This window comes from Odontomachus brunneus, unplaced genomic scaffold, assembly GCF_010583005.1.
Source record: "Odontomachus brunneus isolate Ranch 3 - 2012 unplaced genomic scaffold, Obru_v1 Obru_scaffold_103, whole genome shotgun sequence".
Classification (NCBI taxonomy): Eukaryota; Metazoa; Arthropoda; class Insecta; order Hymenoptera; family Formicidae; genus Odontomachus; species Odontomachus brunneus.
The window spans coordinates 1,285,538-1,297,850 of record NW_022639553.1 but is presented as its reverse complement, the minus strand read 5'-3'; the positions used below and the strand labels follow the sequence as shown (position 1 = coordinate 1,297,850).

Here is a 12,313-nt window from a genome sequence, read left to right as displayed (position 1 = left end):
GGCCTCATGTTGCCAAACCCGTTAAAACCTACTTGGAAACGCTCAAATGGGAAGTCCTACCCCACCCGCCATATTCCCCAGATATTGCGCCGTCCGATTATTACTTGTTCCGTTCGATGGCACATGGTCTGGCTGATCAGCAGTTCCGCTCATATGAAGACATCAAAAAATGGCTTGATTCGTGGATAGCCTCACAAGACGAACGCTTTTACCGTAACGGTATTCGAGCTCTGCCAGAAAGATGGGAAAAAGTTGTAGCTAGCGATGGGCAATACTTTGAATGATTCATTTGTAACCATTTTTTCACAATAAAGTTGCATTTTCATAAAAAAAAACAGCGAGAACTTAGTTGCGTACCTAATATATATATTTATTTTATTTATATATTTTATATATATATTTCTTTAAGGTCTTTAAATGGCGCCCAGAGCCATCTATTGAGAAAGAGAGAGAGAGAGAGAGAGAGAGAGAGAGAACCATGGAGTGCAGTTTAACCACCGTGGCGCATAGACGTGTCCAAATTTGTTCGGACGTGATCTAAGATTTTTTTGGAAACAATCCTCGAAATTATATATATATATATATTTTTCGGGGAATATTAATTCATATTTAATTTATAATTCAAATTCTTAATTCATATTTAACAATTAGAATAGTGTTGGGAAAAAATCGTAGGATTATCTTGAACCAATATTGAGAGAGAGATAGAGAGAGCATCGACCATGCCAGGTGCGAGCGACTTTGTGTTGGTGAGTCGTCGAAGAAGACACTGTGACGGAAGGAGAATTTTAAACAAAGGAGCGAAAGTCGCGCAAATCCCCGAGAATTACGAGATCGACTGCAAGCATCTTCTCCGGTAAGTCGTCACACTCTCGTCCCATTTAACGGCAGCGAGGCCATCAAGGTCCACTGGTTAACCTAACCTAACTTAATCTACCTACATTAATTTGACGAAAATACGTTCTTCTCTCGTTTTACGACGGTTTTTCAGCGCATTAGATCGCACGCTAGTCGAGATCAGAGACACACCGTTTGTCAAGCTCATTCTTAGCCACCTGACGGATTCATTGACCGTTCTAAACTCTAATGGTATATCCGAGATAGTCTGCTACGGGTTAGGACGATTCTCTCAGTACAGGTCGTCGAGATGTCAATTGGCGTTGCTACTGTACCTAAAGGAGCGATACGGCGCTCGCGTGTATGCGTATGACCCGATATTTTACCCCGAAGAAGTACAGGCGTTGCGTGCCTTGGGTCTGGAGATTATAGAGACGAACGAGGAAGGCAAACGCGTCGTTCGGGATGAGATAACTACTCTCGTGTTCATGCCGCATTGCTCCAAGCAACTGACGAATAATTTTCTCTATGCAAACTGGGGAAGCGGCTTGAGCAACTGCATCCTGTTCGCCAATAGTTTCACGAAGATAATCAACGATTGCTTGCGGAGAGAGATATTGGAGACTACAGGTTATATTCTGCGCATTCAGCCTTATGTTACAGAAATTCCATTGGAAAATTCTTTCGTACACGAGACAGTTTTCAATGACCTCAGCATTCATATCTTTATCAAGCAAGACTTACTTCGGGCTTCGTCAGATTTCTGGGACTTCAGAGAAGAACCGCGATATTCATTGGACGAAATAAAATTTCTTTCAGCGACGACACGGTAACAAATAATTATCGCACTGTAATTATCTCCTCTTGACTTTTATCTAGTGATTTAGGATCTTATTCTAAATTCTTTCAGGATAAACATAAGAGATCTGTTCTTTTTAGTTGAACTCGCTGAACTGCACATTGGTGCAATAAGTTAGAGTTTAGCTAGTTCAGCTAGGAAGAACAGATCTTATGTTTATTTTTATTTTCTACTGCTGAACTGGCTGCACTAATTTATACTAATTCTCTTCTCCTCTTTCTTCCACCAAGTCTCAACCAAGTCTCTTGTACCTGTCTCTTTTTATGTTCCATAAGTGTACACTAGTTGAGCGATAAAGAATAGACTTATATTCTAGCATATTATTTGAATAATGACTAAATTGAATATTGTAACACAGATACACATCCTCAAATAGTGAGAATTATGTCAGTAGATAAAAGAAGGCATTTGATGCCAAGAAAATTGTCATTTATTTGCTAACAAGAGAACTAATTGATCTAAAATTATGCAATAATTAGAAGTAAACGTTTTGATTCAAAATATGGTGTAATGAAATAATATTTCTTAAAATAATATGTTTTAAACATATTGTACTGTTTATAACAATATCACTAAGTATACATTCAATGTTTACATACTATATTCAGCATTTTTGTCTGGACTCTTTTATCGATAAAGAGTTTAGAATAAGGATCCAAGACGTGATTTCCCATGGATGGTCGCATTAATGGTTTCCGCTTTTAGATAAAATACAGCGACAATGAATAATAATATCAAAATTGTGCGCTCTCTTGTGCAACAACTCCGCCGAGTCTCGCAGAATAAGAGCACGAAGGAAAATGCCATGTTACAGTATATTATGGAGCAAGCACACGTTCACAAGGAAACGTCTGAAGTGTTGTGCAAGGCAAGAGAGGAACTGAAGAATTTGGCGGAAATGTATTTTTGTTATCTGAAATCTCAACAAATGTGTAAAGATATTCATAAACAATATGCTGGTAAAGGTGAACGTAGTATACAAGAAACTGCAGATCTTGTGGGTTTTAAATTGCCCCATGATCCGAAGTAAAACTGTTAAATAGAAATAGAAATGAAAATGTATACATAGAAGCATTTAAAATATATTATTAAAATATATTAATAATACCCGAGTCTTCTCCATATTCACTATATATTTATTTATCTACTATATTATTATTATTATTGAAATTTTATTCATCCAACACTCTAGGACAAATTCCTTAAAGCGTAAATCCCAATTGGTACTGAGAACAAAAATTTAGCTTAAAGAATAAAAGAACTAGCTTCTCAAAATGTATAATATCAAAAAAGAGAATATGAAATAAATTCTTCTATCAGCAACTTTAAGCCATAGTAATTTGTAAAAATATGGTGAAATATATACATTTTTCTTTTTTTATCCCATATATGAAACGCACATATGTATTTAATGAATGCTGCAAACAGATATTCTGATCTTTTGTGATTCCTGTTATAACTATTATGTTAAGTTATAACAATAATAAATATATATTGAAATAATATATATATATATATATAAGAAAAAATAAAATTTTCAATTAACTTTCAATTAAACTTTCTATTTCGTCTTTTTAAAGTAAAATATAACATTTTTGCATATAATTTAAGCTGGTATAAAATAGAGTTTACTTTTCTTGTTACTTTGGTTGTTTGAGATGTAGTAGATTAGTAATTGTAACACTTAGGTAAGGTGACATATGTTGAAAATTGCACTTTAGTATTTTTAATAATCAATGTTTTATTTTGTCTCTGTAATTTAAATTTACTTTTTAATATATTTTTTGTGTATTTGTACTTTTAAGGAGAATGGTACATATATATAATAATAATAAACACATTTTTCTAAACTTCATTGAGTCGTATAAAAGTACAAAATATGTTTGATATTTGAAACTTCCATGGAATGGGCAGATACTCATTTTGTTTTCCGGTTTGGCGCCGCGTCCTTTGCAGCTTTATTTCTGATGTGTTTAGAATATTTCAGTTCACTTCATCAAGGAAGAGAGCAACCTGATATGGTATCGATGAACTGAAATATTCACGAAACATCAGAAATAAATCCAGAAAGAATACGGCGCTAAACCAAAAATCAAAATGACTACAAAATATGTTTTTCAAATAATGATGTGTGTATGTGTGTATACTTTGTCTCTTAGTTATAATACATCGTATGAGCTAAATATAAACCATACGTTCAAGGTTCATACCAAACGCGGCCAGAATTGTTACGAGTAATCTTTGCGTATGCATTTTGCAATCGTTGATAGCTGCATATTGCTCGTCCCCTCGTATATCGTGCCGATCTTTGAGTCTCGGAAGAATTTCTCTTGAGGAAAATCTGTCGTAAATCCAACGCCACCCATAAAGTCTATGCACTTGGCGGTGACACGCACTGCAGTCTCTGTGTATGCGCAACGTACGTATTTTATTGCAATTATCAATTTTAAGTTTATAAGAAAATTGAGATTAATGAAGTATATACCGGATGCGATTAACTTGGCCATGGCTGCTTCTTTCATAACATCTTTCTTAGCGTCCACTAATCTAGCTGCATTGTAAACCAACAATCTAGCGTACTCTACTTCGGTTACGGCTTGAGCTATTTGATGTTGCATCGACTGAAAATAGAAGTTATCTCTCAAATAAGAGGATTCACGGGGATTTATCAAAGAACAATAAACAGATCCACGGGGACAATCATTTATCAAAGGACAATAAACAGATCGTACTTGGAATGAAAAAATGTCCTTTCCAAATTGTTTCCTCTCCAGCGTGTATGGTATAGTCGCGTCCAAACATCCTTGAGCAATGCCGATCATTTGAGCCCCTATACCGACCCTACCCTCGTTCAAGAATCCAGCAGCGTACTTGTATCCATGTCCAAACTGACCCAAAATGTTGCTTTCAGGTATCTAGAAAGTGTAAAACAGAAAATTCCGAATTACGTGGAAGAAGTAAAATGAAAGAAAGTCGTGTTAGTCTTATCGTGTAAGAGTCTTATCCAGTAAGATATAATTTTTGTTCCACGTCTGTGGCATGCATACCCTGACGTTGTCAAAGTGGACCATACAAGTTCCAGATGCCTTGATACCTAGCTTGTCCTCGGGCTTAGCTACTGTTAAACCAGGCGTATCGCGTTCCACGAAGAATGTCGTAATGCCGCGGTATCCCTGTACAACATTAAAAAGGATATTGCTGTCGTAAATTTTTATTTATACTGACAGATTTTATTCCAGCATATACATTACTGCTAGTATTATATTTGCTCATATTTTTTTATACTTTTCAAGAATAAACTTTTTTATGGAGGTTAATTTAAAGTGCAAAGAAAGAAACGGGTATAGATACGTACAATTATAAATATGTTACGTATTAGTTAGTAAGTACGAGTTATCTCTCATAGTTGTCACACGTGTACGGAAACAATCTGCGGATTTACTTACCGAAGAGGTATCCGCGTTAGCGAAAACCAGAAAAAGTCCCGCGATGTCGGAATTCGAGATCCACATTTTCGTACCATTTATCACATAATCGTTACCGTCTTTTTTCGCTTCGGTCTTCAGAGAAAATGCATCCGAACCCGAACCGGGTTCCGTTAGACAAAAGCTACCAGCCTAAAAAGTTATTCGTGTTATGCAGATATTAATACAAATTGTTCGGAAAAATCTAGTACGTGACAATATACTGTAAAAAATCTTGTGTACATAGTATGTAAACAAATATTCCAAGAAGTCCATTCTAAATTTTAAATTTCTAAATTTTATGTCGAAAATAATATTCATTTATATGTTTATTCGTGTGTTATTTACATTATGTATAGACTAGTATATAATATAAATAAGACACGAATGAACATACGAGTGAGTTATTTTCGACACAAAATTTAGAGTGGACTTTTTGGAACATTTGTTTACGTACTGTGTACGCAAGATTTTTTATAGTGTATACTATATGTGACAACTTACATAATTTTGTGCTAATTTAGGTAAATACTTTCGCTTTTGTTCTTCAGAGGCGACTTTAATAATTAACGAATTCACTAAAGTATTGTGAATGTCAACAAGAGCGGCTACAGCACCGTCGATCTTGGCGACTTCCTCGACCGTAAGAATTGTGCTCATGAAATTAGCACCTGTGCCGCCGTAATCTGTCGGAATTTCGAGGCCCATCAACTGAGAATAAAAAAAAGTTTGGGGGTTTTTAATAACATTCTTGAATTCGCGTTAATCTTTGATCTTATCAATTCGTTCGTATTTACAAAGAAAAGACAAATATTGATACAAATGGTGATCGTGTAGGTCATGCATGACATTATTTCCATCAAATTATCCAACGGTTAATCGAAACGGGGTTGCATCAAGAGACTCGTGTTATTGTATCGTAAAGAGGACTTATTGTTCGAAACTTTTTATGAAATTGCTATGTGGAATTGCTCTTGCCAATAAGATCTAACGATAAATTTTTATAGCTCACGTCTCTTTTGTCTTTTATTTAAATATTGTTGGAGCTTATTGGGGCTACGTTGAAATATATTGATTCCACATGATTGAAAAATCGGAAGATACGGAAGTCTGTTCAACAAGAAAAAAAACTGTCATCATCTGAAAAAAATAGATCGAATTTTTTTCTTGTTTTATTAAAATATACATTATAAGCTATTGCGCAATTATTTAATATTGGGTCCAATCCATTATTAATTGTAGTTTCAGATATTTTGTCCATGCTTTCAACCAGGTTTTCCGAGTACTCTGTTGGTAAAGATCACCATATCTTCTTAATTTGAAACACAAGCTGTTTCACAGTGTACACTGGCTTTCCTCTGAGCTTCATCTTCATGTAGGGCCACACATTTTCAATTGGATTTGCGTCTGGGGATATTGCCGGCCATTCCATCGTACTAACACCATTTTGTTGTTTCCAGGTAGTGCACAAATTGCTGCGATATTTGGGGTCGTTATCTTCTTGCAGCACCTTGTATTATCTGGTCCAAAAAATTTGTTTGCTGATCTCAGCAAGTATTTCTGGTAAATACTGCACATTTTTTTAGCGTTCAAATTATCCGTAAACGCGTAAAGGTAACCAAAACCGCGTTTATAGAAGCAACCCCATACGTGCACTTTTACTAGGTGTTTTACTGTACGCTGAAGAAGCCTACTACTCTTTGTTGACCAAGCTTTCGACAGGGAAGACCATGCCCAGAAAGAAGATTTGTCTGTAAAGATTACATTGTCCCAATCTCGATTCGAATTTTCCTTTGCAAATTTCAATCGTTTTGCAACATGTTTTTTTGATAGCAAAAGTTTCTTCAAAACTTATCTAAAAGACATGTTTTTTTCACGTAGGCGACTTCGAATTGTATTTAGAGAAACATAAATTCCTTTTGTGCGGAGTTTTATTTGAGTGCTGCGCAGCGAAAGTCCTGGCTTGTCTTGAAAAAGACGCACAATCGCTCTCTGCTCCCGTTCGGTCGTCGCGCGATCTTTTCCCCTTTCAGGCAGATCGTCCACGTTCCCAAACTCCAAATACCACTTTACCCACATCTTTACGAATGCCTCTGACTTCCGCATATATTTTACAGCCGCTTTATAAGTCAACTTAGGCCCTTTAGAATGGTTAACAAGAAACACTGTCTCATGGCGCTTCAGGAACTTTGCATTCATTATAAAACCAATTAATTTACAGACGTCAAAAATGCAATATACCGGTAAACTAAATGTTGCGCATAAGTAGAGAGTATAAAGATATCGATGATACAACACAGATAGCGCTACGGAATATTTCCATCAAATGACAATGGTCTTTTTCTTGTTGAACAGACTGTATATCGTAAAAAAATATCTCGCGTGATGTGGAATGTACATAGAAAAATATATTATCTTATCTTTAAACAACTTATAATGAGTAAATATATCCTTTTTTCGTTTTTTTAATGTAGTATTTATCATTTATTAATTGGGTCAAAGAAGTCTATGATATGTTGTCAATCATATCATACTTATGCGATAAACATGCACAAGTATTATACTTTGATAAACATATCATCTATTTTCGTTATTTTCATATTAAACAGGAATATTTTTCATTATGGAGATTTGTAATATGCCACCAGCGGAGATTAGTTTTCTCGGCATAGACTTTTATTTCGAAACTCGTCGATCGCATCTTTTTCTCAAAAAATCAAGAGATCAATATTACTTATTGGAATATACTTACGCCATTCTCAAAAAGCTTCTTCAAGAGACCGTCATCTATTTTTCCCTCTTTCTCCATTTTTCGAACAAGCGGGGCAATGTCTTCCTTAGCTAGTTTAGTAACTGACAGCGTGCAGACGAAAAATGCATTACATTCACGAATCATGAAGATGGATCGCGTAAGCGATAAATAAAACTCGATAAATAAAACTCTTATGAATCTATTAGCTCACTTTATGCATTCTTATTCATCGCGGAACGTCGATGGATGAGAAAAAAACTGATGCTTACCGGTTTCTTTCATCATAAGTTCATCTTCCGAAAATTGTGTCAGAGGATGATGGGATCTTGACGCAACACATAAATGTATTTTACGCTTTTGCGTTAATTTCTGCGGAATCTATAAGAAATATATATATATTTTAGAATATATATATTTATCATGCTTTTGTCGATTCCATTGCTACGCTTATACGAGACATATATGTATCTGTTGATTACGTAACAAGAAATATGTATTTTTGTATTTATTTCGTACGTCGAAGAAGGAATGTATCGAATACGTATCGTTTTGTAACTAACTAACTAACGTGTACTACGTATGTAGAAAATTTATGATTCTGGCTTATCGTGTGTATATGTGTGCTATGAACACATACAGTTATTTAACCTTAGTAGTTTAAACGTGGCACATAATAGGCGTTAAATTCCATACGGAACATTGTTAGCACGCGGAGCGCGATATTTTATATATACAGGTTAGGAAGTAAATTAGGAACTAGAAGATATGTATAATGTTCATTATAAATTAATATTTTGCGAAATATATCGAAGGATTGATCTTGTTAAAATTAAAAGCGATATTTTGTTGTGATGACGTACGTGAAAGTAACTTTGCCCGCATGTTACATACAGTGTGTAAATATTCAAATAACATAGGAATATTTTTTATGAATGTACTAAAAAACAATGTTTTATGTTTGCAGCATTCCCATAATACATTTAAATGACAACTATAAATGTTCTATATGTGTGCATAGAACATTCAAACATTCTGGAGTTAAGAACATTTGTTTTTTATAAGAATATTTATAAAACATTACATGTTATTTCTGAGTAAAAGTAAATGTATGTAAAAGATATGTAAGTATTGTGTTACTATCTCAAGTTTAAACATGTATTATTCCTCGTTAAACATCTCGAAATTTTTGATATTCTAATTATGTTCCTTTCCATAAGGTTGCTTAGAGAGCATCATGAATTTATTACCGGTAAATAATGTGCAAGAATTACAATAATGTATAAAAAAGTGCTGTTCAGATTTACAAAGTCAGAGTAAAATAAAATTATATGTGTGTGAGTTTGTATGTGTGCGTGCGTGCGATATGTACGAATGACACGCGACACAAAATATCTCGATTATAATAGATGGTAAGATAATCTTTCACTTACGTAATGAATGCAGCAAGGATAGCAATTTGTATACTATATTCAAACCGAGAACTACTTCGATGTAATTTCTTTTTTATAAGCGTTAATAAGCGTCAATTAAGCATGATTTATTGCACATATGTTATTATTGCATGTTATATTATCATGTAGCAGCATTACGAGTGTTCGACACATATTTTATCATTATAATAAAATTTAAAAGCTATTTATTTATCTATAGGATCTAATTACAATATTATGCCTGTTTAACAATATGCAATCGTTTCAGAAAAATTAAGGAGCAATGCGCTTTTTTATTTGCACTGTCATAAGCGTTTGTTAACAAGAAGTCTGTTAAAAAATTCTTCGAAGAAGAATAAACCTACCGAGTTCTAGAAAAACACTAACTTAATTACATGGAATACAATGACACAAAAAACTTTGTTGTAAATGAGCACAGATAAGATTATTTATGAGCGAGAGAGTTGTATAAATTAAAATATAAAAAAAATATTTCAAACAGTAAGATAAAAAATTATGTTAATCACGTACATTTCGGAAGGCCGATCTGAATACAGACGAGTTCATTCTTCACTTTTTTTCCTTTCAAATGGTCTTATAGACGTAGAATCGAAAAATTCGCCGGCGATATTGACGACCTGCTGACTGAACATATACTGCCTGGGATATGACATTGAAGACTGGTTCGTCCCCGCTTAACCACTGGATCACTTCAAGTCTCGAGACACACACATACTTTTATATATGTGTGTCTCGGAACAGGTTATTGCGTAACGGAAAAGTAGAAAAATAATCGCGTCGAAGTGACTCCAGCAGCCAATCGGCTCGCCTGGTGGAACAACGTGGTCTGTCACTCCCTCAATCGAATAAGCATGTGTATCGTATAATTCGTTTCCATCAATTCACAGATGTTCGCGTAGATTGGTGTAGGACATAACTTGGGCGTCCATGGCCATTTATTGGAGACGCGAGAAATATTCGTGTCATCTCCTTATCAATGAACACGCGACTTATCAAAAATAGACAAATACGTATTATTTGTCATGCAATTTTTTTTTACATGTTACAGCTGATGTTGCTATCAAAATGCACATATTTCGGCATATTATCTACTTAGTGATTAGCATAAATATACAAAGATGCGTCCTCACAAAATAAGAATTTTATTAGCATATAAAAATAAATCAGTTGATTTATTTTTATATGCTAATAAAATAAATCAGTTGATTAATTTTTATATGATTATTGTAGCAATAGGGCCACAATTTTCGTTCAATCAACTGATTTATTTTTATATGCTAATAAAATTCTTACTTTGTAAGGACGCATTTTTGTATATTTATGCTAATTACTAAGTAGATAATATGCCGAAATATATGCATTTTGATAGCAACAACAGCTATAACGTATAAAAAAAAATTACATAATAATTACGTGTTTTTCCATGTCTGACAAGTAATCTGATACCATGGAAAAAAATTACTGCTTATTTTTTCGTAATTAGTTTTTTCGCAATTAATCCAGAATTATTGCAATAATAAGAAGAATAAATATTTTGATTATGCTGTAAAATTATGCTGTAATAAAGATATATTATTTTTAAAACAACCATAACTTTAAACATATTAAAGTATTAAATATTTGCATGATATGTTCAGTACTTCTGTTTATCTGAGCAATTGCAGATTAACTTAATAATGCAATTTCGAATTATATCTCCGATAAAAGTGTTATGAAACTTTATTATCGCAATATGACGATTATTGTTTTCCATTCAATGTTTTTTTTTATTTTGCTGAAACGACGTCAATCGTTAATTACGACCGGCCAATCAATACGACCGCTGAATAACTAAAGAGAGAACGTGTGTGTGTCACTTGGAGATTAAGTATAACTTGTGAAATTGTTTAGCATAATTATCGTTGATCTATCAAAATAGAACTGCTGACCATAACATTTTGTGCCGTATGAAGTTTTAGTAGATTCTACTTTTACTCATGACGTTAGAAGCGAGAAAATGCACACTCTAAAAATTCTTGCGAAATATATAGAAATAAAAAAAAATGTATACATAAAATAACACTTGCAATCGACTGAACAGATATGTAAAATAGTCCAAACAATATCCTTTTGTTTTAATAATAAATAACTGTAAAATTAAAGTGACAAAATCATTAGAAACTGTAAGTTAAAAAAGTTTACAGTATTACTGTAAAAATAGTTACGATGTTAATTTTACGATAAATTTATTAATTGTTAGAGTAAAAAAAAAGCGATCGGACTTTTTTATAGGTATTCCCGATCGATTACAAGTATCATTCTATGTTATGTTTTTTTATTTCAATGTATTTTGCAAGAATTCCCAGACAGCACGAGCTCTAAAAATGACACATAAGATGACTTTAAGATGTCTTTTAGTTTTTATGACACCTCTAAAGATATATCAAAGGCATCTTAAATGACTAAAAGGCATCTTAAAGTCATTTTATGTATCGTTTTTAGAGTTTATGCTATCTGGGTTTTCAGCGTATATATTTTCTCATTTCTAATGTTACCGAGAGTTCTGCGGTGTTCAAGATATCTTGAGTATACATTATTACAGATGAAATAAACATGAATAAATTACATTCATGTGATCGTATTGATATCTAAAGAAGAGTTACTTAACATTTTTCAAAAACAAAGAAAAGTCAAAATCAAACGTGAAAATCGAATTACGCAAGAACACAAATTTTGAAATTATACAGAAAAATCTTTCTGTGATTACCCAAACAACATAATGTTTAAAATCAGGACATAAAACGTCTTACAGATTATCTATAAAATGTCTTTCAGGCGATTTACGTATAAATGTCTTTAAGATGTCTTAAAGATAATCTTCTTTTAGACATTATGTTGTCTGGATAGTTTAAAATATGTATAAATCTCATGCTATTTGTGTCGTTCCTTTGTGTCGTTCGATACGTGATAT

General features: G+C 33.5%; 2 protein-coding genes across 3 annotated transcripts; one reads left to right on the top strand and one right to left on the bottom strand.

The window, feature by feature from the left end:
• The first annotated feature begins 468 nt into the window (after positions 1-468).
• Positions 469-2,550, top strand: LOC116848959 (SRR1-like protein). 2 transcript variants are annotated; one of them, XM_032825633.1, is made up of 3 exons: positions 469-856; positions 992-1,666; positions 2,402-2,430. In XM_032825633.1, exons 1-3 carry the CDS (start codon positions 723-725, stop codon positions 2,403-2,405), a joined length of 813 nt encoding a protein of 270 aa, XP_032681524.1. In that variant the 5' UTR covers positions 469-722; the 3' UTR covers positions 2,406-2,430. The 2 variants fall into 2 exon arrangements, with proteins under 2 accessions (XP_032681524.1, XP_032681523.1); XM_032825632.1 differs by having other exon boundaries at positions 470-856; positions 992-1,687; positions 2,402-2,550.
• Positions 2,551-3,532: 982 nt separating this feature from the next.
• Positions 3,533-10,449, bottom strand: LOC116848958 (short/branched chain specific acyl-CoA dehydrogenase, mitochondrial-like). The gene is made up of 9 exons (XM_032825631.1): positions 9,874-10,449; positions 8,182-8,290; positions 7,913-8,013; positions 5,665-5,871; positions 5,143-5,313; positions 4,744-4,869; positions 4,429-4,611; positions 4,182-4,317; positions 3,533-4,100 (listed from the first exon to the last, which is right to left on the bottom strand). Exons 1-9 carry the CDS (start codon positions 9,907-9,909, stop codon positions 3,925-3,927), a joined length of 1,245 nt encoding a protein of 414 aa, XP_032681522.1. The 5' UTR covers positions 9,910-10,449; the 3' UTR covers positions 3,533-3,924.
• Positions 10,450-12,313: the final 1,864 nt, after the last annotated feature.

Bases quoted from the DNA above. Each gene is read 5' to 3' on its own strand.
- LOC116848959 (XM_032825632.1), top strand. From the start codon at position 723: ATGCCAGGTGCGAGCGACTTTGTGTTGGTGAGTCGTCGAAGAAGACAC. The intron at 857-991 runs GTAAGTCGTCAC...ACGGTTTTTCAG, and splicing joins GACTGCAAGCATCTTCTCCG to CGCATTAGATCGCACGCTAG.
- LOC116848958 (XM_032825631.1), bottom strand. From the start codon at position 9,909: ATGAACTCGTCTGTATTCAGATCGGCCTTCCGAAAT. The intron at 8,291-9,873 runs GTACGTGATTAA...TATTTCTTATAG, and splicing joins TCAGATCGGCCTTCCGAAAT to ATTCCGCAGAAATTAACGCA. The intron at 8,014-8,181 runs GTAAGCATCAGT...GCACGCTGTCAG, and splicing joins ACTTATGATGAAAGAAACCG to TTACTAAACTAGCTAAGGAA.